This window comes from Penaeus chinensis, chromosome 27 (genome assembly GCF_019202785.1).
Source record: "Penaeus chinensis breed Huanghai No. 1 chromosome 27, ASM1920278v2, whole genome shotgun sequence".
NCBI classification, from domain to species: domain Eukaryota; kingdom Metazoa; phylum Arthropoda; class Malacostraca; order Decapoda; family Penaeidae; genus Penaeus; species Penaeus chinensis.
Window position 1 is genome coordinate 14,695,786 of NC_061845.1, and position 24,736 is coordinate 14,720,521.

General features: G+C 42.8%; 1 protein-coding gene across 1 annotated transcript in view; it reads right to left on the reverse strand.

Moving 5' to 3' along the window:
* The window catches only part of LOC125039308 (histone deacetylase 4-like), a 167,903-nt gene that overhangs the window by 33,911 nt on the left and 109,256 nt on the right, over positions 1-24,736 (reverse strand). The window contains exons 3-5 of the mRNA XM_047633147.1: positions 3,715-3,777; positions 2,827-2,960; positions 1,923-2,030 (exon numbers count right to left, since the gene is read on the reverse strand). Of these exons, the coding sequence (XP_047489103.1) occupies positions 1,923-2,030; positions 2,827-2,960; positions 3,715-3,777 (305 nt within the window). The remainder of the gene's footprint in view (positions 1-1,922; positions 2,031-2,826; positions 2,961-3,714; positions 3,778-24,736) is intronic.

The window sequence follows — 24,736 nt, forward strand, 5'->3', positions numbered from 1 at the left end:
TCTCTTCCGCCATCTTCCTCTCCTCCAACAACAACTCCTTGGATAGCCTTTTTCCACCCGAGTGGATTCTTTTCTTCCTATTACTCTATGCCTATCTTCCTAATCGCGACTCGAGGATAAAAGGCAAAGACGTCGACGCAAAGACTCAGCTTTGTTATGGAGAAAAAGGGACACACATACAGGACACATTTTCCGCATCCTTCGCTCTTTTTCTCTCCTCTACGAATGTCATTGTAGTTTTGGTTCACTAATGAGGACGGTTTTCTTTATGCAGGGATTGTGTGATTTTTCTTTTCCTGCCTTACTTTTGTATATGTGTATGTATATACATAGATAAATAAATAAATAAATAAAGTATATAATATTTATATATATACATATACATATACATATACATATGCATATACATACACACACAAAAACACACACACACACACACACACGCGCATATTTACATGTATGTATGTATTTGTATGTGTATGTGTATGTGTATGTGTATGTGTATGTGTATGTGTATGTGTGTGTGTGTGTGTGTGTGTGTGTGTGTGTGTGTGTGTGTGTGTGTGTGTGTGTGTGTGTGTGTGTATAAAGATGAATAATATCACAATACCCCTCTCTTTTACTGATTATTCCTATTTTTACCCTCTCTCAATCACTCACTCTCTCTCTCCGTTGGCATGGAGCGAGGTCAGTGACGTCATTCAGTCATCGTAAGTCAGACCGAAACGCTAAGCGACAAAGCGTCTAATGAATGAATAAAAAACTTGTTTCCGACGAAAGAAATAAAGGGAAAAAAAGGGAGAAAACAACCATAATAATAATGAAGAATAAACAAAAAATAATAGCAACAATAATTGTAATGATAATAATCACCAGATATACCAGAATAATAATACCTCTTCTCAAAGGCTCCCAGGTTACATACGGTAATGGTTATTATCAAACGTTTTATCCGACAAAAATAAGAAGACTAACAATATATATAATGTATCATATATTTGTGTGTGTATATATATATATATATAGATAGATAGATAGATAGACATAGACGCAAATGCACAAAGATCACTGAAGCATTTTCAAAACCCTAAATCCTTTTTCCCGTAAATATAACAACACGAACAACAAGCACATAAACGCCCAATATAGTAAGGAGGGCAAAAGACCCCCGCCAGAAAAAAACAAATAAAACAAATAAAACACGGGGAGAAGACAAAAATATGAGGACCACATTCCCGGAAGACAATGAATAAGACGACTGGAAAAAACGGATAAAGTGAGCGACGCGAGAACATGGCAACTGCTTCTCTACAGACAAGACGTAGAAACATGCCGAGGGTAATACTGTGCCTCTGCTTACGACAAATACACGCGCAAAAAACAGCAATGACGCTCCTTATTTGGACGTCGATGCAAGGTGTATATATTCTCAGAGCAAGACATCCACACTTGTTGGGTTCCCTAATCTTTCTCTCCCTCTTTCGCTCCTCTTGTTCTTCCCTCCTTGTTTGTGTCCCTCTTTCTCGCTTGTCTTTTCCGTTTCTGTCTGTGTATTTGTCAGTCTCTCTCTCTTTTTCTGTTCCTATTTGTCTCCATACCTTGTCTTTGTTTTGTCTGTATGATTATCCTTCCCCCCTACCCCCTTTGTTTGTTTGCCTCTCTGCCTCTCACTCTCTTCCGTCTCTAGTCTCTCACCTTTGTCTTTTTCTCTCTCATACACACTAATTCCAGCTGATTATAAACTATAATGTATTCAACTCACCCCGGATCTTGCACAAAGAACAAAGACAAACACAAACAACGTACTTAAATAAACATACATATAAAACGATAGAATCTTTAATATGTATACACATACTGTTACCGGAAAGTTGGGAGGAGGAAAGGGGGAAGGGAGGGGGCAGAACAACAGTAATGCCTACCTTTATCTGCTGTTGCAACTGCTTTTCATGTTGCTCCGCTAACTGCTGCTTCTGGTGATGATACTCGTGTAGGAGGAGCTGCTGTTGTAACTGCTGATGCTGTTTTAACTGTTGGCGGAAAAAAACCCAAAGAATCACGTGATTATATATTCCAAACTAAATTTCCCTCTATCTCTTTCTATCATTTTCAGCAATCTAGGTACTATTAAAGATATATCACCCCTTATCTAAAATATAAATGTGTACATCTACCATACCCACAGATCACATAATATCTTCCCTGTATATCTTATTCCATCCACCTGCTTTCCAAGCTATACACCCTGTTACGCGCGTAGCTTCCTATAGCCCCTTTACCTTTCACGGATCGAAAAACCGAGCATTTCCCTGAGGCGTCGTTTCTCAGGTGGGTGGGCTGCGGCGTGGAGGTGTGGGGGTGTAGGGATGTTTGGTGTGTGCGGAGAGGAGATTCCAAGGGTGAGAGTGTAAGAGTGTATAGAATTGTGGGACTGCGTGTGGGAGTGTGGGGAGTGTGGGTGGGAGGAATAAGCGACCGTCTATTCTCAGCCTCATTTTCCTTCAATAAAGAGAGATGAGTAACGGGAGCCGAGAAGAGCTATTTCTAGCCCCATATTTTATTTCTAGACGTATGGACGGACGAAGGTGCACCTTATTGCGTAAGTGTATGCTAATGCGTGGACCTCAGGATGAAAACAAGTGTGTGTGTGTGTGTGTGTGTGTGTGTGTGTGTGTGTGTGTGTGTGTGTGTGTGTGTGTGTGTGTGTGTGTGCGCGCGCGTACGCTGGAGCATTGTACATGTCCGTATTCTATGTCCACATGCTTCTATATGCATGCATGTAAGTACGCGCATCAAAATGCCATCACGGAACGCCTTCCCTCTTACCTGGAGGATGTGTTGCTGGAAGGAGGAGTCGGTGACCACAGCGTCGTTGGCCATGTTGTTGGTGTCAGTGGTGGAGGAGGATGGCAGATGAGGAGACCCCAAGTGCGGCGATCCCAGAGGAGGACTGTTCACCTCTGTTGTGGGCAGAAGGAGGAGGGAGAAGGAAGGAGAGGAAGAAAAATATGAGTATTTATGTAACGTAAAATCTTAAGGACTTTATATCATGAAACTTATAAGCTCATGATGATTCAGAAGTTTTATATTTGAAAACAGCGTTTTTTGGCATATTGCAATATATCTCTAAATACACACACACACACACACGTCCACACACACACGCACACTCAGACATTAAATGAGGTCATTTCCATTCTCATACGTAATCTTCATAGGCCTCTGAAGTCCTTTTTTTTTTCAAGTACATGCAACGAAATTAAACAAAACTTTTTCCATTCCTTCAAGACGCCACACGAATCGGGAAATTCATCAAGATATGTAACTCGCCCTACTTCTCAACGTCTTACAAGGTGTTCAAAGCATCTTTACACAAGGCGAGTGCCGCTGCGCTTGCAAGCAATGACGTCACAATAACACATTCACCACGTAAGCACCTTCAGCGGGAAGGAGGGGGGGGGGGGGGGGGGCGAAAGGGAGAGCAGGAACTAACGAAGAATACGAAGAAAGGGAAAGGGATGGGGGAAGCAGTAATAACAATGGTAAAAGAAAGAAGGAAGGAATTGGAGTGCTGCTTCTGCTTGCATCTCTTACACCTTCCATCTCTCTCTCTCTCTCTCTCTCTCTCTCTCTCTCTCTCTCTCTCTCTCTCTCTCTCTCTCTCTCTCTCACACACACACACACACACACACACACACACACACACACACTCACCTTTCTTAACCAACGGTGGAGCATATGTGTTTATTTCCATTACGTGCGACGTGGTAATTTTATCTGAAAATAGAAGAGCAAAATGTTAATATAAGCTCATAAAAACGATAAAAGTTAATAATAATTATGACGATAATAATGAAAAAAAACAAACAAATAATGTTTAGCATCAAGCTGGCAATAATATTAATCACATTACCGCAATCCATATCCGTATGAAGCCAACCATCAGCAAAATTAATTATTTCAAAACACAGATGCCATCACTCCCTATGACGCAAGTGTGGCATGGGAGAAGACGGGTAGCGAGTAAATGTGAGAGGGGGATGAATGGGAGGGGGGGTAGACATCAGTCTACTTTCTGTATTTTACTCAGGCTCTTTAGGGTCTACTTTCTGTATTTTACTCAGGCTCTTTAGGGTCTCCCATCTTTCTCTCTCTTTCTCTTCTCCAACATTCTCTCTTTCTCTCATCATGGGAATGTAATTTTTTTCTCAGATTACGTGGTGACATCTGACAGCTCACCTATCACCCACTCTCTCTCGCTCTGATGTTATCTGGTTTCTGTTTACTCTCATTGAAAATAGATGTTATTCTATAATGGAACGTAAAATCGTTGTTGTTGATCAGAACTACGAGGCTTTGCATTTCAACTTCAGAATACCTCATAAGCAATTTAATCATATTTACGTAATCTAATGGTGATATAAGTTATTTTTACCAAACAAATGAGATAGTCCATTCCTCTACCGGACACACCACAAGCGAACCTACGGAATGGCTCACCGCTTTGTGTGTCTTACATGCCTTATGAACTGATCATCAGACACCTTACAACGGCTGTCGGAAAGAGGGTCAGAAAGGAGGGGGAGGGAGGAAGGGGAAAGTGGGGAGAGAAGAGGGGGAGGTAGTGGGGGAAAGGATAGATGACAGAGAGAAAAGGTTGGGAAAGGAGAGAGGGGAGAGGCGAGAGAACAGAGGGAAAGTCGGGAGAAAAGAGAGGGGAGAGGAGGGATGATGGGGAAAAAGTGGGGAGGGGAGAGAGAACTGCGGGAGAACGTGGGAATAAAAGCGATGGCAGAAGGGAATGTGAGGAGAGGGAAGATGAGAGGAGCGAGGGGAGAGTAGAATCCCCGGAAGTACGTACTCGCTAAAAGAAATACGATAAAGTCCTCTCCACTTATGCCAGCAAAGCCGAGGGGTTCAAAGAGAGCGTAAAGAGTGGGGTTTGCACTTCTCCGTGGCGTAATTTTAATTGAGCTAAAAAAATTACAAAAATAAGATGATTAAAACAGGAAAAAGGAACAGAGAAAAAATACAATCCCTTTCCAAATCTACCCTGTCTACCGTTCCCAGCTATTCTCAGGTAAATAGTCCCAGTGCCACGTTAATCACCCGCTCCTCCAACATTAGCACCTGAGTGTCTAGCTGTCAGACACGCCTGAGGAAAACCCTCCTCGGGGCGTCGACGGATCCTATAAACAACGCCCTACTCCTCCCTCCTGCCGATTTCGCATCTTCCCTCACCCTCCTTCTACTTCCCTTCCTCCCTCCCTTTTCGCACTTTCCCTTCCTTCCTCGCCTTCCTTCTCCTTCCCTTTCCTCCTTCCTTTTTCGCACTATCCCACACCTTCTTCCCCTTTCTCCTGTCGCACCTTCTCTCATCCTCCTTCTCCTTCCCGCCTCTCTCACGTCTTTCCTCCCCATCCTTCTCCTTCCCTCCCTCTGCTTTCGCACCTTCCTCATGCCTGGGGAGGGAGGGGATGCGATACAAGGTTACCGCTCCTCCTTCGCACTCCCCTCCTCTCTTCCTCCTTCCTTCTCTAATAGAGTGCAGGAAACCCTCTAAGTCTCCCTCGCGTAAAAAAGATGTGCCACACGCAACTGGCATCCTTACAAACGAGTGCCAAGGGATGACCCCCAGAAGCAGTCTGATATGGCTAAGTCAAGAGTCAACTTACGAAGCTATGCTGACAGCAGCGTTTTAGGACTGACTACACTTTCCGCCTCTTGACCTGACTTGACTCTATTTCAGTTGTGCAGCCAATGCTATACGTGACACTGAATACAAAACACCATGACCGTGCAAAATAGAAGGAAGAAAAAGGGAAGGACGCTAAAGTGTAAGAAAGGCATGATAAAAAAATATACGAATGAGGGAAAGTAAAAAGGGAAGGACGCTAAAATGTGAAAAAATAAGAAAAAAAGAGTCAAAGAAAGGTAAAGAACAGAAGAAAGAGAAAACAGAGTACCCAACCGCTCTCTATGGCTCTCCATCTCAAGAGCCCTCTAAAGCTGACCCCGGGGCCATGATTTCACCATAGTTTGAGAGCAGCGAATTGGCTCCTTATCATAGTGGCCAACCGCACCGCTACATCATCGCCTGCTTACATCATCGTCCACCCGCGGACACATTACTCACATGAGTACCATAAACGTGCTAACTTACTCCTGGCAACATTACATGCGTGTTTCTCGGCATTAATTCACATATTTCATAATTCAGTTTTTCGTTATGTTGTTTTTATTTACACCGTCTTTTCCTCCTCTCTTTTACTTGTTGAGTTCTGTTTTGTTTATGCTGTACTATTTATATCACGTCCCTTTATTTGCTAACCTTCATCTCTCTCTCAACTCCAGTCTCCTCGAGCCACTCGAGACGAGTCTGCGCCTCTCTGGTTCTCCTCACTTTGAAGAAAATGGGAACGAGGAAAGGAAATGGAAGGGGGGAAAGGGATGATCCTGGAAGGAGGATATGACTGGATACTGTGGAAGAGGGAGGCGACGATGAAAGGATGAAGTAAAAAAGACCAAAACAGCGAGAAAGACGCTGTAAACAAAGATCCCTCAGTTGTTCATGCAGTGTACTCAAAGAAGGCGCGATGTGTGATTTCCTCACAAATGTTCCGCTAAACAGAATGTCGGGCAACAGGTGGCGGTCTAAGTGGAGAAGGAAAAAGATACGAGAAGGGCTAGAAGGAGAACGACGGAGGAAGGGAGAGAGAGGAAGGACGGAGATAGGGGACGGATGAGGACGAGAGAGAAGAGGAAGACGGAATAAGAGGGTTCGGAGAATAATGGGGAGAATAATGGGGAGCAATAAGCGTAGAAGGAAAAGAGATGAGAGATTGGAATATGAAAAGGTGAAACACAGAAATAAGAGAAGCGACAAATGGGAGCTTAATTAATTGCCTAATCGCAAAGTAACGTACGACAAAATAATAATATAATCACTACGCACACTCACACATCCCCGCCGTCCCCCGTCAAGGCGCGAGATGAAAAGCGCCAAGACCAGGCCACACACACGCACTGCACACAAAGAAGAAGTGACGCCTCGTGTGTGGACGGGAGCCACAGACCATGACCACGGTCAACTCCCCTTCTTTCGCCCGTCGAGAGAGCATGAGGCATTACAAGTACGACGAAGGCGACCGAAGTAAAACAAAATAAAAGTATGAGAATAACGGAACCTTAATGTACAGGAACTATATGATGGGATATATATATAATATATATATAATATACATATATATAATATATATATAATATATATATATATATAATATACATAGTACATATATATACACATATGTATATATAAATATATATACATACATGCATACATACATATACATATATATACATACATGCATACATACATATACATATATATACACACATTTACATACATCCATACATACACACCCACATATATATAACTTCACGTATACAAGTATACTGTGTATGTGTAAAGTGTTCGTACGCGCGCGTGTGTGCGTGTGTTTAAATGTTGAAAGAAAATTAAATAATGCCGAATAACCAGAGCATCACTGCCGCTACTATGTGTAGCTGGAACGCACACAATATTCAAATGTTTTTAACAACAGCAATATAGTAATTACGCCTCATTAAATCCATTTCATCAGAGGGGAAAGACCTCCTCCCCTCAACCTTCCCCTTGGGCAGACCCCTTCTCCCTCCCCCCTTAACTTTGTGTACAACGTAACAATCCGTTTACCATAATATCGGTCACGTGGAAACGGCATGAGAACAACGTGACGAGATAAATTACATGCCACATCAGTCTCCTCTCCCTACTTCTATCCCCCTCCTCTCCCCCCCTCTGCTCTTCTCCTCTCCTCTCTGCTCTCTCCCCCTCGCCTCCCTCTCTCTGCCCTCCTCCTCTGTCTCCCTTTGACCCCTCCTCTCCCCCTCTGTTTTCCCCTTCGCCTCCCACCTCCTTTCCCTATTTCTATCCAACTCCTCTTCCTTCCTCTGGCCTCCTCTTCTCCTTCTCTCTCTCTCTCCCCCTTGACTCCCCCTGTGCCCCCCTCCTCTTTCTTCCTCTAACCCCCTCCTCTCCCTCCCTCTGTTTTTGCCCTCCTCTCCCGCTATCTTCCCTACTTCACTCCCAATTTCAATCTACCTCTTACTCCTTTCTTTGCCCTTCTCTCTCTCCCTATTTCTATCCCCCTCCTCCCACGAGGAGTGACTGAGCAAGTAAGTGAAGGAGAGAGATGAAGAAAGAAGAAGGTAGGGAGGGAGGGACAGGAGTTGGAGAAGAACTGATACAGATAAGGAGAGTGTGAGAAGGATTATTAGACAGATAAACAGTGATAAAGGGGACTACCGTTGGATGTGAAAGATTCTCGTGCAAAGCGAGAAAGGACACAAACCGCTATCTCGCACAACAACCCTTATAGAATTGTTGAACGCAGTTGTGTGGAAAATGGAAAGGGTGGAACAGAGCACAGGAAGAGAGAAAAGAAATTAAACATTAGAACAGCATGAACAAGGAAAACGAGAAAAACACTTATAATATATATATATATATATATATATATATATATATATATATATATATACACACACACACACGTACATATATATGCATATATACATATATAATATATAATATATATTTGCATATACATATACATATATACATATATATAATATATATATATATATACACACACACACACACACACACATATATATATATATATATATATATATATACAATACATATACATTTATACATGTGTGATTCTCTCTCTCTCTCTCTCTCTCTCTCTCTCTCTCTATATATATATATATATATATGTATATATATGCATATATATGTACATATATATACATATATACATATATATATATATGTATATTAATACACACACACACACATGTGTGTATATATATATATATATATATATATGTACATATAAATGTACACACACACACACACACACACACACATGTATAATATTAACATAATAACCATTCCGACTTCCCATAGTCCCATTATCTCTTTCTAACGGTCAACGTCATTTTCGGTTACCTGGTGTTCTCTTTCTCTTTTTTTTTAGTAGAAAGTCGGAGGCCTGCTTATTAATGCCGAGCCTCATAAATTCTACGGAATATACTATTGGAAAAGTGGGGGGAAGAGAAAGGCTGGCACAGTCTATTACGGAAGGGAGGGGGAGGGAGCATATGAGTGAGAGAGAGAGAGAGAGAGAGAGAGAGAGAGAGAGAGAGAGAGAGAGAGAGAGAGAGAGAGAGAGAGAGAGAGAGAAGGGAGGGGGAAAGAAAGCAAAAAAAGGAAAAAAAAGAAAAGAAGAAATCAGATAGGAGAAACAAATAAAACGGCAAAAAGGAAGGGGAGGAGAGGCAGGAATAAAATCAGAAAGAGGCCCCCTACCACTCCGTACACCTATGGGGGCAGTAGTAAAAGTAGGAGAAAGAGCGGGGGGGGGGGGGGGGAAGAAGAGTAGAGGAGGGGGCAGCGGGAGTAGTAGGAGGGGGGGCAAGTAATAGCAGGGATGTGAGTGAGGGGGCTGGGAGGCGGGGGGCCGAGAAAGCAGAGGCTACCTAGCAACAGCGTGGGATTCCGCGTGACGGCCTCCTCCCGCCTGTGGTTTCCCCCCCCAAGACGGCTTCGAAATTGCTACCGCGCAAAAATGACCCACAATCTCAAGCCGGTGTTTGCGGTTGGTTGAGCCCGTGAGCTGTTGCTGGGCTTGTTTAAAAGAAGCTAGCTTTAAGTGAAGAAGAAGAGGAGGAGGGGGAGGAAAAAATCTAAAAGGTGAGAAACATAAGCGAGAAATGGGGAAGAGGAGCAGGAGAAATCAAGTTATGATATCATCGATATTTTTTACCATAACGGTAATTTGGCAACAGACAAAAAACGAGCCTAAACACAAAGCAAAGCAATACATAAAAAAAAAATAACAGAAACAATAACAACAGTGCGTCCGAATTATATCGAACATGATTTCCATCAATAAAAGACCTCCTATCAGGCATTCGCTTTTCTCTTTCGAAGTCCCTCTCATACGGTAACGTCAAATAAGGGTTCGTCGACCTTACGTCATTCCTTCGCGAAAGCCATCTCTGCTATTCACTCCTATTATGTATCGATCAATAAAGTGTAAGCAATTGGCCGAGTGCTAAAGCGAAATGGCCACTTTCGGAGGAAAAGTGTTTACAAAATAGGTAGGAAATGTTACTAAGACGGCCATTTTCTTTTTCTTTTTTAACACATCGTTGCAATGATTGAACTTTTTGTTTGCATTGACTGAACTTGGGTTTTTCTTCTTGCTTTATAACAATCAATATCCTGAAAGTTGAAATAAGGCCGGAAATCCAACATTACTCCAATTTCCTTGTTTTTCTTTTGTGTCGAGCACAGAAAGAACGCGAACGAAACGCACTTTTTTCTCTTTAATTCCTATCCTTCTACATTATTTTTCATCTTCCAGTAGCTCTCCCGTATCCTCTGTTAGCCTTATCTCATATCCCTTATCATTATCAACCTTATCTGATTCATTATCAACCTTATGCTTATCTTTCTTTAGTTTCCCATTCACCTTATTCATGATTCCCTCACCATTTTTCTTCCTCCCTTCTTTCTCTTCCTCGCCTTCCAACACAAGAGCACGAAATTGCAATCACTTCACCCTGCCCTTTAACGCCCCTCCCCCCTCCCGTCTCTCTATTGCACGAACGCAACTTCCGCCGATGGTCGAAGCTCACTATACTATCAACTGCGTTACTACACTGCTTGTGGCGTGTTATCTGCGGTAGTTGTTCCATTGCTATTATTGATTAAATACCAGGCTCTAGAGTGCAAGGAATTTACTGACGCTATACTGAACTTTTAGATCAGTATGAGATGCGGCGTAAAACTGGAACCATCCTATTTGCACACTGGACTCACGACAGATAGAAATGCATAGACAGCAGATAAGAGAAAGAGGTGGAGAGAGAAAGAAGAGGAAGAGAAAGTCTCGCTTCCCTCCCTTTCCTCCCTTGCCCAACCCGACATTCTCAGTCCAAACAGGTGTTCCTTCGTATCTGCAGAAGTGACAAAACACCACACTACCGCCCCCTCCCAGCCCCCAAACAGATGCCTCGGACCACGCCATCAGTGGCACTGTTTTAAGTTGCTATTTCCGGGGGTGGAGTTGAGGGGGTGGGGGCAGAGGAAGAGGCGGAGGAGGAAGAGGAGGAGCGGAGAGGGTAGGAGAGCGAGCAGTCTGAAGGCGAGGGGCAGTCACACATCTTTATCCCCCTCCCCCCTCACACCATCCTATCACGTGGTCTTATTGCCCGGCTATTTTTATTATTCCTTGCCCCCTCCTCCACATCCCTCTTTTTGCCCCTCTTTCTCCCCTCATACCTCCATCCTCCCCTTCCCCGTCCCAAATGAGGAACTTCTATTATAACACACCCATAAAAATGAACTCAACACCCTTCCCCCCGCCCCCACATCTCCCTCAAACCCTTCCCATACCCCCCCCCCCCCTTCTGGCCCCATAACGCTCCTCTAACACCTGCCGTTCTCAATGTTCCCCGGGGACGAATGCCACCGCCTGTACCCTCTCCCCTCCCCTCCCCGCCCCCGCCCTTACACACATGGATATGGTATCATCGTCCTCTTGAGATATGGGTATGTACAGTAAACTCGTTCACCTCATATCTTGATCAACTTCGTCCCACTCCAATTTGATCATAATCAATAATATCAGCGATAAAAAGAATATCAATAACGACAAGGCTTCATCAGTAACATCAAAAACATCAAATGATAAAAAAAACGAACTTAACATATTTCCATTCCTACAATCACAATTCCAATTCACCACGAATCGCGGCTGACTCTCCGCCACCAACGAACCTCAGCCGCTGAACAGAGTGCCAGGTGCCACGGCAGCGCCAGGGGTTCCGAGCTGCGTGCGTACGTTCGTTCGTCGTCGTCCTCCTCCTCGTATTATCGCCTTTCTATATTAACCTCCTTGTTATCAAGTTGCTAAATTACCCTTGCCTTATCGCACCCGCAGCGTACCAGGACGCGGTTATCGCCCCAGGAACCTTTATGTGTCGTGCTCGGGCTATAAATATATACATATAACGGGGTATCTATTCACTGCGATATGGATAACGGACGAACGTACGCATTCACAGTATCTCTCCCACGATTTAGTTAAATGCTTTGTTTTTGTACTTTGCTTATCTAACACTCTCACAGAGTGAAAAAAGGAAGTAAGAGAAACACACACACATACACGCACACACACAGTAAGACACGTAACAAAGAAGAAAAAAAAAAAAAGTTTGCAAATCAGGAAAGGCAGAATAAAAAAAAAAAAAAAAAACGTAAAATTAAACAATAATTACAATTATAAAATAAGAATTTTACGAATTTTGCACGTGTAACGACAGCCTACTAAACATCGAAATCCCACGAGAAAAATAGCTCAACGGGATCATACAACACACGCTGCTCCTCTCTCTGTTCACATTTCCATAATTTCCTTTCTCGTTCCTCGTCCGTCCTTTCTACTTCTTCGTTATATTTATTCAGTGTCATCTTCATCCTTTCCACATAACATTTTTCTTCCCCTTCTTACCCTTATTCATGCCTTTTTTTCCTGTGACTTTTCTTCCTCTTCTTCCTCCTAAATCCTCTCCTTTCGTCTTTATATCTTACCTTCAATTATATCTACTCTGAAACTCTTGGTATTTTTTCCTCTGTTCTTCTCTCATCAATTACAGTTCCAACTCCCGGCATCTTTTTTTAGTATCTTCGACAACATGCAAACACCAACAATATTTTTTTTATTGCCCTATCTCCTATCTACCTTTATCCTCCACCTCCCGGCATTTCTCTTTCTTTCATGCTATCCTTTTCGTTTCCCCCACGTCTTCTTCCTATTCTTCTGCCTCCCCCTCACTCACTGATTCAGTTTCCTGAGCTAATAATACACCAGGAAATCTTGGGCGGGGAGGAGGGGAAGTGGGAGATGGGGAGAGTAATGTTCACATACTGCGGAAATCACACTATCTTTGTAGTAAGTAATCATAAAAAAGGAACACAGGCGCAGACAGACAGACACATGTACAGACTCAGGTACACACAAACACTCGCTCACAGACTGACAGATTGAAAGACGGACAGGCAGACAGACAGACAGACAAACACACACACACACACACGCATGTGTATGTATATCTATATTTACATATAAAAAAATGAAGTCAAGAGGATCCATCATAAAAAAATACAATTATCTTCAACCTTCCTCCTTCGCCACATGACCACAGAAACCACAACCACCACTTTATTCTGCCTCGTCTCCCCTCATCTTAGCTAACGACTAATGGGGGGGGGGGGGGGGGGGTGTCAGAGGTGGAGAGGAGTAGAGGGAGGAGCGGCAAGTCATATACTTAGTTAGAGTAACTGTATATATGTATCACAAAGAAAAAAATGTCATCTATAGTTCTACGTTACAAGAAACATCCACCATGATTAATGAATATCTGATTCGAGATAGTATATATTCACTTGTTTACCTTTATTTTATATTCGTCTTTGACTTCAGACAGACACACACACACACACACACACACACACACACACACACACACACACACACACACACACAGACTTACGCCGCTATAAAACCCTCGTGCCAGAAATAGACGCGGTGAGGAAACACCGAGATAAAAATGGCGCTTGCGCTTCTCGAGAACCAGAAATGCAAGACCGGAAAGACAGGTTCCAGAAAATGTTGTTTCTTCGCGACGTGAGAAACAAAAGCCGGATGTAAGTCCGAGGAAAATGGTGAGGGGGGGAGGGGGAATTAATAAATAGCAAGGTAAACAAAACAAAGTACGTTGCGTATGGAAATGCGTGTGTAAATAAATGTGTACTATTTTTAAATGGAATTATATGTTTACATGCACGCGTGAGTGTGTGCTAATACGAGTACATGTATATATCAGGGTATACATGCGAGATAAGTTAATACAAACGGCCTCATTTATGTGTGTGTGGGCGCAATGTGTGTGTGCGTGCGGTAATACACGCTCTCGCATGTGCTACAATAAGAGCAGGTCAGTTTCGTCAGCGCCAGAGAGTGCATGGCCCTGACCCTCGCCAGCCACTTCATTTAGAAGAAAAAAAGTTCTTCCCACAAAAAAATGTAATGGAGAACAGTGCTTCTGAAATAGAGTGGGGGAAATATGCTTACACGTATTAAAATAATGCCCAGGAAGTGGAGGAAGGTGAATGTAAAGGGAAGATGGGCAAAGGGAGGGACGAATGAAAGAAGAAAGGAGAAAGAGAGGGAGGGAAGGATCGGTAGAATGAAAGCCAGTAGATGGGAGATGAAATAAAGAAAAGGAAAAAAACGCGAAAGAGGAGAATGAACAAGAAGACCGAAACTGGAACCCGTCCATGAAAAACTGGTTGCCTAAAACTGGCTACACAGAGAGATATCAAGACGGAGCCTCGACCCAGGTATACGTGCTGATGCCATGGTGCCAAAGCTGTCAGAGGGGGAAGGATGGGGGGACGGGATGGGTGCAAGGGACAGGGGAAGAGGAAAGGGAGAGGGATAAGGTAGTTGATATTTCGTATGGTGGTCCATCTGATAAGGGAAGATTTCAAAATTGGATAATTAACACACAGAGGCATGACTGAATGGGAACGAGTGATGGGGAAAGCACATGCCGTACGAAGAGGGAGCAATACAGTACTGTTAATTACATAAAAAATAGAAGAGTGGAGAAAGTGACAAATAAAAAAGAAAGGGAAAAGAAAACGAATTACGAATAAGACAGAAACGAGAGATTAAACAGTGAAAATAAAAAAAAGAAACGAAGAAGACAGCAAATAAGCTTAAGCAACACGAGGGTAAAGTTGAGAGATTTCAGACTTAAGGTCATGTGAGCTAATTTCACCGCACCATCACGCGTCGGCCGGCGGTTGTACACACTATGGGACCAGCTTATTTACGACTCTTTTCCTGGCGGCGAAAGGGAGAAAGTTATGATATATACAAATTGTGTGCTGTGCGGTAAGAGTTGCAATAGAGGGTCACCGGAGGTGGCGCAGTCTTAATGAGAGTGAGGGAGAAATATATATTTAATTTTCATTACATTTTAAATCTTTGCTATCTTCTAAAGTGGCATCTCCAATCGATGCGAAGTCTTCTTTGATATTCCACCTTTTTTTCAAAATCTAAGAAAGCCATCAGAGAAAGACGACTTTCTCAAAAGAAGCTATCAATCGCACCCCTACGCGTAAACAACCCCTATTACCCAACCCATCCAACTTCACTGTGTACACATGGCCTACTTAAAAAGGGAGAGAAAGAAAGAAAAACCAAACAGCCAATAATCGCTTCTACCTACAGACGCCATAGAGGTGACCATCTTCCCTATAGAAACAATTAAGAAAAAAAGAGAGTCCGTTTCCCCGTCTGACCAAAATATTAGGCCGTACGTCCGTACGCATGAAATACGTCCCGTTAAATCACCAGCCTGCGACCAATAGCATGGCTACCCCCCTCCCCTTGCCGCGCAACATGACGGGAAAATTGTCTCTGATTACCGACTTATTATTTCGTTACACCCTCCTCAGCCCTTCCCCTTCCCACAGGTAGGCGAGAAAAGAGACAAGCGTGACAAGAAGTTATGTTGGGAAAGGGACGGGTAGGGGATGGGCGGGGGGTGGGGGGGTTAGGGTAGGGTAAGGAGAAGCAAAGTAAGAGAAGAGGAGAAGGAGAGGGGAGAAAATAAACAAGGCAAGAAGAGACACGAGAGACACGCCTTTATAATCTATATCAATATAAACACGTATATTTATATCCTGAGAATTCCGCCCAATCCCCATGGCCTCCAGTCACTCACGCTGGTCGAATTAATCACCGCAGGCCAGGTGTGACGCGGCGATTGCTTAAGAAGCCCGAGCTGCCAGAGAGCACACAGGCCGAGCACGTGTCCATACATGTGTTCAGGGTATGCATGCAAGTCGGGAGTTATTCTAAAATTATTTTACTCATTTGTCCTGATATTTTGGACTTTTGCCTATGAATATCACTTTTAAAAGAGCCAAGTCACTATGGGTTAAGACCTCTTGAATAAGAATACTACAGATACGTCTGGGATATAGATATATGGAAGAAATACATACATATATATATACCATATATATACATATATACACACATAAATACATATATATACATATATACACACATAAATACATATATATACATATATACATTTATATATTATATGGTATTATATATATATACATATATACATATATACATACATACATATATATGAGTATATATTCATATATACATACATACATGTGTGTGTGTGTGTGTGTGTCTGTGTGTGTGTGTGTGTGTGTGTGTGTGTGTGTGTGTGTGTGTGTGTGTGTGTGTGTGTGTGTGTGTGTGTGTCTGTGTGTGTGTCTGTGTGTGTGTGTGTGTGTGCGCGCGCGCGTGTGTGTAGAGAGAAAGAGAAAGAGAGAGAAAGAGAAAGAGAGAAAGAGAAAGAGAATGAGAGAGAGAGAAAGAGAAAGAGAGAGAAAGAGAAAGAGAATGAGAGAGAGAGAAAGAGAAAGAGAGAGAAAGAGACAGAGCAGGGTGGGAGGGAGGGGGGGGGGGCAGAGAAGGTCGAGGAAGAAGAGTGAGTTCATTAAGCGATAAATGACTGGCACTTTTTTCTTTTGTGACTGGCACTTTTTGTTGCCGGGTGGCACACCTATCGCACTATTCATGTACCACGATAACCTGGAAACATACAAATTTTAAAACAACATAATACAAATAGAACAACACTAAAATATGCAATACACCTAAAAAACAAAACGAAAAATACAACAATAACAAAAAACTACCTCCTTCCTTCCTCTTCCTCCTCCACCTTCCTGCTTTACCAGAACACGAAACAAGATGCTGTGCGCGCGCGCGCGCGCGCGCGTGTGTGTGTGTGTGTGTGTGTGTGCGTGTGTGTGTATGTGCGTGCGTGTGTGTATAGCATCATAGAAAGGCCGTGACGCCAAAGACTGACAGGAGACAGTTAGTGTTGCCAGCGGACCGAGGTGACGGCTGGTCATTTATTTTGTTTATTTTTTTCTCAAGTGTCACGCTTTGTTCTTTTTACGGTCATCATCTCTCCGAGCTGTCTCATCCAACTTGAGGGATAATGTGCACCATCTCCTTTCACCTTTCATATTCTTAATTATGTCTATGACTATTCCCTTGCCTTCTCTTTAACAGTCTCATTTATCCCTTGCCTTTCCCCACTGTTCTCTTTTTTCTCCTTTCTTCAGCGTTATCCTCCACTCCTAAATCCTAATTCAGACCCTCTTATTTTCCTCTTCTTGTGACTATCACCATTCCTTCACTTTCTCATTATAAATCTAAGATCTTTTCCCCTTCCTCGTTCTTATTCTATCCTCTTTTTTCTCCTTTTTCTTCTAGCTCCCTCATCCTCAAACGGCAAGTCAAACCCTCTCAACACCCGCCAAGATTTCAACTGTCAAAAGCAACTAATCTCAAACCGCAAAACGTTCGAGATGCAACTCAGAATCGCTGCTTTATCATACGTCGCCCAAATCACACGCCGAAATCTGGAGCTCACGTCAACCATCAGTTCTTGTAAAGGGAAGTCGCTGCAGCGTCCAACCTGCTTCTAGGGCGCCCGCGGATAACTCTCTACCCCACGTTGAAGTCTCCCCGAACACCCGCTGCGTATTCTTGACGGAATGTGTGTGTGTGTGTGTGTGTGTGTGTGTGTGTGTGTGTGTGTGTGTGCGTGCGTGCGTGTGTGTGTGTGTGTGTGTGCGCGTGTGTGAATTCATATATATACACATATGCAATATATATATATATACATATACATATATATTGTGGAGGTTCTTCAAACCTCGCCTCTGAGAGTCGCAGCAGAATCCAGATGAGGTGTCCAGATGATCGTTTCCCCTGCGTGGGACATCTTTTGGGCTGTTTTTTACCCCTGCTCACTTTTAAGTTGCGTTGGTCACGTTTTCTGTGTTTTATTGCGTTATTTCAGATAATGATTGGTCTTTTATTGTTTTATTTCTTAAAGTTTTCCTCCGTAATATTTTATTTAGTGTTTTTAAAGATTTTGATAGTTATTTTAATTGTTTCTTTTTAAATAAAGATTTATTTTACGTATTTTTATTTTAGCCTTTTTTCGATTTATAAATGAGCTTGTCCTTTTTATATTGATTTTATGATTTTACCCTGTAAATGTTTTTATTCATGTTTTACGTTAATGACATCATCGTCTTTTTAGCTTTTCGGCGATGCCAATGACGTCAGGACTTTTTTTAAGAAGCTTTATTTTTCAATGATTTTAATTATTTGTCTTAGCCCTTTTATTTATTTTTTTTTTTTTATCATTCTCGTTTATTTTTTTTACTTTTCACATTTTTCTTATATTAATTTATGAAATGATGAAAATGAAGGCAGTGACGTCACCAAGACGTCCGTGTATAAATACGGAACGGCCAAAACAATAAAAGAGAGATCTATCTGAACCTGTGTTTGTGTCGCCCCCTCTGGATTTTACTTCAGCCTGAGATGTCAACAGAGCAAAGGTTGTGCTGAGCAGACTTCCCGTTACTTGCCTAGGTTATTTGCTGGACGTTGTCTTTTTATTTGTGTTTTATTATGTTTTCAATGTTTTTAAAGTACTTTTAGACGTGTTTTGACCGAAGCCCTTCTGGATTCGGCTTTCCCTTTTCGTTTTTAACCTTCAGTCCCCTTTTATGTTTAGTATTTATCGTTTTAAGTATTTTTTTTTTTTTTTAGTAAATGAACGTAAATTTCTTTTTCTTATTTCGTATTTTATTAAAATAACGTAATTTTAGTATGTATTCATTTTACATTTTAGTGCCTTAAGCAATTTTAGTTCAGTTTCTTTCAGTTCTTTTGTTTTGTCGAATTTTAAATGATAGGCTGAGCCACAAGGACTTGTTTATATTTTCTCCGCTCAGGGTACATGTCAGGCCTGCGTAGGATCCTGGGCCAGTGCCCGCTACCATTTTACAGGCCCAGGATCTGTATAAGGTATCAGAGGAGTGAACGGGACCCTTATTTGCGTCCCTAAGCCGTTCTCGCTTCACGAGAGGCTTCAGCTCGCTTCACGAGGCTGGGGTTTGAGTCGGGCTCCTTATTACAGATTAAACAACTATACAATACATATATATTATATTTGTACATATGGATGTATGTATAGATGTGTGGATAGGCATTTATATGCATACGTATGTACGCGCACGCGTGTGCGCACACACACTCCCACGCACGCACATACTCGCACGCATATGTGTGTGTGTGTGTGTGTGTGTATGTGTGTGTGTGTTGTATGTGTGTCAGCGCTATTTCTATATACATATTTTTAAACACATTTCTTTGAGAGACTTTTCCATGTTATTTGTTCAATCCCCTATGTTTAGCCAGTGATCTTATATGGCAATGTTATACATAATTCTAATCAAATGAGGGATTAAAAGACCAACTTCATCAATAACCACGTTATTACAGTACAGGACAGGGTTACTAGGTAGGAAAGAGGGAGGTAGGAAACTGCAAGAGATAAACATGATCGGTTTTCCTGGAATGTCAACAAGGTATTTAACCTTGTCAATCAGCCTTTAAACGACCACAAAAGTTTCAAAAGAGAAACACGCCTGGAAAAGACAAAATGGCAACACCCTTTTTGGAAATGTGTCGCCATAGATGACAATAATATCGACGTTATTAAGAAATATTAATAATAACAATGAAATCACACTAAAAATGAAAGATAGAAAAGACAAAAAACGCACGAAAGGTCAAACGAGGATCAGACAGCATGCGCTCCAGAGGATGGGTGTGGCAACAGCCTCTCCTCCCCCCCCCCCTCTCCCCCTCTTTCATGACGCACATGGAAGAATGAAGGATGCGGGGAAAATAGTCTCAGAACCTGTTATTATCACTACATTACGTGCATCCTTCCTTCTCTTCTCTTGTCCATAACATTCCGAACTAAATTGGAGCTATTAACTTCAGTAACATTATGCCACGCAAAATAGCAGATTTTCTCTTTCTTTGCTTTCTTTATTATTTCATAACGTCCACCCTTTGCGTGTGTTTACCTCTACACATGCGTGTGAAAATAAGTGAGGGAAAAGAACAAATCTTCCACAATATATCATACGCTTTCCCTTTAATAACACACCTCATAACGCGCATAGTCGAAGAGGAGGTCCAGACCTAAATCCACAATGTGACACAACACGGCCGTTCTCCTCTCGGCTACATGTCTTAACATATATGTCCGTTTTCCCTTTAAAATATTCACCCTGTGCTGCCTCCATTTGCATAAAGACACTCAATTTCAAATTAAAAGGGAAATTGAACGAAGAATCGACAAACGCGGCTAAGATAACTAACCGAACCGGATGGAAAGGGAGAAGGAAAGAAAGAAAGAAAAAGTATAAAGAGGAATAAGAAAATAGAACAGAACATAAGGAAATGACATGTATAATGAAAACATATCCCAGACGACCAGCATTAGCAAACCAGGCGAGTCGTCCTCCATTCGCAAACAGCCCGCTAGCCTCAGGGGGTAAACGACGGAGGAAGAAAAACAAGAAAACACAAGAGCGACGAGGCGATAATTGCCATTCTGGGGTGACACCTGGGATAACCCCCTCTTCCCCCCACACCGCCACCACAGCCAGCAATTACGCTCTTATGCAACCGCTCCTCTCCTATTTTTGCTTGTAGCAGATCTTTCCTTTCACGATCACTGTTGCTTTGCTTCATCATTTTATTATATATATTTTGTGAACTAAATTTTCGAAGCCACGAAATGAATCAACAAAAATAAACCTTCGAATATGTATAAATGATAACATATTCGAATTCAAACGGATAATCAAGCACGAGCTCAAGCAAACAAGGTTAAACTCGGGTAAGCATCCACACAGACACAGACACATAGGCACAGCGCCACAGACACCTGTCAAGCAGCACAGCAAGCAGGAAGAGTGACGAGCAAGCGAAAGACCGTAAGGGATATGAACACTCAGTGTAATGAGGTGGTCATAGTGCTAAAAATATACAAACTCTGAATTACAAAATATACATATATATATATATATTCACAGCCGCTATTGTTAAGTTCTTGGTGTGGATTTTAAGAACAACTCCGTCTGCTCTGTACTTGAATATGGGACAGAATTTGCGCGCGCGTGTCCATTCGTGTATGTACATGAGTAACAGAATAGGAGAGAGAGGCAGAGAAGGGCATGTAAGCGCCACAAGGATGTACGTGCAGGCGTGATCTAGGGCTGTCATACCAGGTCATATGATAGTCATTCTTCAAGCAGCAATGGTGAGGAGGATTAAATGCCAGAAATGCATTTTCTGAAAAGCTGGGAGAAGGAAAGATGACACATCGGAGAAAGAGGAGACATGTGCCATACAAAGCATCATTTTCTTTTTTGCAAGAAACCCACCCGAGATGGGGGAGTGGGGAGAGGGGTGTTCGATCAACCCACAGTACCAAGCTCCGGTTAACCAAGACAAAACTGCGGTTCATTTAACGCTCAGCTGCCTACCGCACCTTCGCTGTCCGTTAGGACCGTATCTCTAGTGTGCAACAGGTGAATGTAGGCTGTATCGCCAAATGATCGCCCAGTACGGTGGTTTGTAGCAGCTTTCATCTACTGGAAAGACTTCGAGGTTGTGATTACCCGACGGAAGAATAATACATAATAATTTGTGTGTATATGTGTATCTGTCTGTAAAACCTGAACACACTGTAAACACGCACATTTGTGTGTATATGTGTATCTGTCTGTAAAACCTGAACACATTGTAAACACGCACATACACGCACAAGCCCACGTCCTGTACTAAATCTTGATGTGGACATATCTCTGGGTCTGTTTTTCATTCAGATCATCCTTTTTCAAGTTCCCTGCATCAACATTATTTGCCTTCATTTTTTACATATCTTTCCTCGTCTCTCTTTCATTTTTTTCCGAGAGAGAGAGAGAGAGAGAGAGAGAGAGAGAGAGAGAGAGAGAGAGAGAGAGAGAGAGAGAGAGAGAGAGAGAGAGAGAGAGAGTTAAATGAAGGAAGGGGGAGAGGGAGGAAAGACCGCAAACATTCCCCAGCCTTGAGGAAATACCTAACTATATATGGCGTCAAAACACGGCCATTCAAGGTTCGTACGTCAAGGAAAACCAAACGTTTCAACGATTCTTAAAAACTTAAATCGCCCTTCGCCTATCAAAAGATCAAAGCACTAATGACACCTTCTACGCAAAGAATCGAGCGAGAGAGTATGCGTGCTTTTGCGAGATTACATAAGACAATGGTAAAACTAACATAATTACCCTTCGCCCCCTTAAAGCAACGCAAGAATCTTGGAAAGAATCGCCCACAGCAACCACTTGCTCCTCTCACTTGCCCCCCTCCTCCTCCCCTGCGCTATATGAGACCAAACGAAGGAGTAAAATGACAAACGAGCCCGTTGCAGGTAGCAATCAGCCTCCAGCGTATTGCGATGATGGCAGCTCACCACTAACCCCTTCCTCTTCCCCCTCCTCTTCTTTGCCTCTCCAAACCCCTCCCTTCCTCCTCTCCCTCCCCTTCTTTGCCTCTCCAAGCTCCTCCCTTCCTCTTCCCCTTCCCTCCTTCCATGCCCCTCCGATCCTCCCTCCCCCCTTTCGAGCCCCTTCAACCTCTCCTCCCGCGGTCGGACACGAACGCGCCACGTGATACCTCTCCAATTCAGGCGGGGCAAAGAAGGGAGTGGCTTTACCACCTAAAATGAATAATATATTAATTCATTCTTATATAAAAAAAAAAAAAAAAAAGGATTTACACAGGAAGCTACATACACAAACAAAGTTTAAAGGGAAAAAGTTCATGGCAGCGTTCTCGCCGGCGGTCCCGTGTCGGCTTCTCGCTCGGACGACCTTTGCACACCGACGCGAGTTCCTCCCCGAAAAGCAAGGCCGACCAACCGAGGCGCACCAACAACTTAACCGGCATCGAAATCCCGGTAAAAGAGCTCCGGATACTCTCATTATGGTTGTCCCTCGGCATAGCTCGAGCGCAAAAAGAGCAACATTAATAACGCTATCAACACGGTAAGTCGGAAGATGACGTCTATTATACGAAGCACCTTACCCTGTCCCCTCGCTGGCTTAAGAACGGGCGCAGCCAAATGAAATAGTACCATTACGTTGCAGTTTTGGCCACCGTCTCATGGGTGTGAGCGAATGTATGTGTATGCATGTGTGTGATATGTGTGTATCTGTAATAATTGAGGTATTCATGTTTGTGTGCGTATGTAAATATATACACATACGTACATATACATATATCAACATATGTACATATAATATAGAGGAAGAAGGAAGAAACGAATAGACTAAGGGCAGCAGGAAGATTGTTGAACAGAAGTTTAGTCAAGAAAAAAGTGAAAGAAGAAAAAAAGTAGCAGAGAAGAGACTTATTCTGTGAACGGATTATCTGTATTTCAACCTTAAACTCCTTGAAATCCTCTCCCCCTCTGTGGAATGGTGAGGCTGTAGGATATCCCCGTGGACAACTCCCTGTACCTGGCCCAAATTCACTCGTCCAAATGAGTTGCCGTGCATAAGCCTCTCCCTCCCTCCCTCCCTCCCTCCCTCTCTCTCTCTCTCTCTCTCTCTCTCTCTCTCTCTCTCTCTCTCTCTCTCTCTCTCTCTCTCTCTCTCTCTCTCTCTCGTTACTTGTACCTTCCAACACGATGGCGCAGCTGATTGTATTACAGAACAATAACTTGATTATAATATTTACAAACACATACACAATATATGCGTCTATATAGTAAGGGGAGCGTGTGTGTGTATTCATGCATGTGTATTTTTCTTTTATAAAACTGTTACTGTAAAAGATAAATAAAATAAAAAAATGCAATTTTTATCAGCACCGTTTGGCGTTCCACGCTGCACTCTTTTCCTTAACAATAAAATTCACAGAGAGTAGAATAAATAGAAAGAAGCGGATGGAGAGGCTGATGCCCCGGTTTTCAGGAGGGAGATAGAATGTCCACATCGAGCCGAGTCCTCGTCCATGTGTCTAGTATCACTCATCACAAGCCACACTCCTTGCCACGTCTCATGATCAGTTAGTCGGCTCTTGGACTGAAAATTCACTTCAGTATCTCAAATAAAGATAAAATCAATAGCAATATTTTAAAATATATTTCAGTCTTCGGAGTGAACTTAATTGTTGGTTTGCAAGATGGAAGTGGATCTCGAACTCGCCTCGACCAATAAGCGAACAGGTAAGTTGTTACTAGGAAGTGACGTCACGCGGCCTTGGTAGCCAATGAGAGAGCGCTTGCGGGTGTTGGTGGGAAGAGAAAGCGGGGAGGGTCGAGTATGTGTGTGTTGTGTTGCCATATATATAAAGACAGGTAACGCCTATAAATCAAGTCTATTCGTTCTCTCTGTCTGAGGTTCATTTTTAGGTGGGGAATGGGACGGAGGGAGGGGAACCGGATCCGCTCCATCAGGGAGAGGAGCGTTCAGAGCCACGCCTCAACCCCTTCCCCTCTCTCCCCCTCCCAACGACACCACAGTCAACGTCGTCGGATTCTCTTGTCTCCACGCACAGGGTATCGCTTGCACATTCCT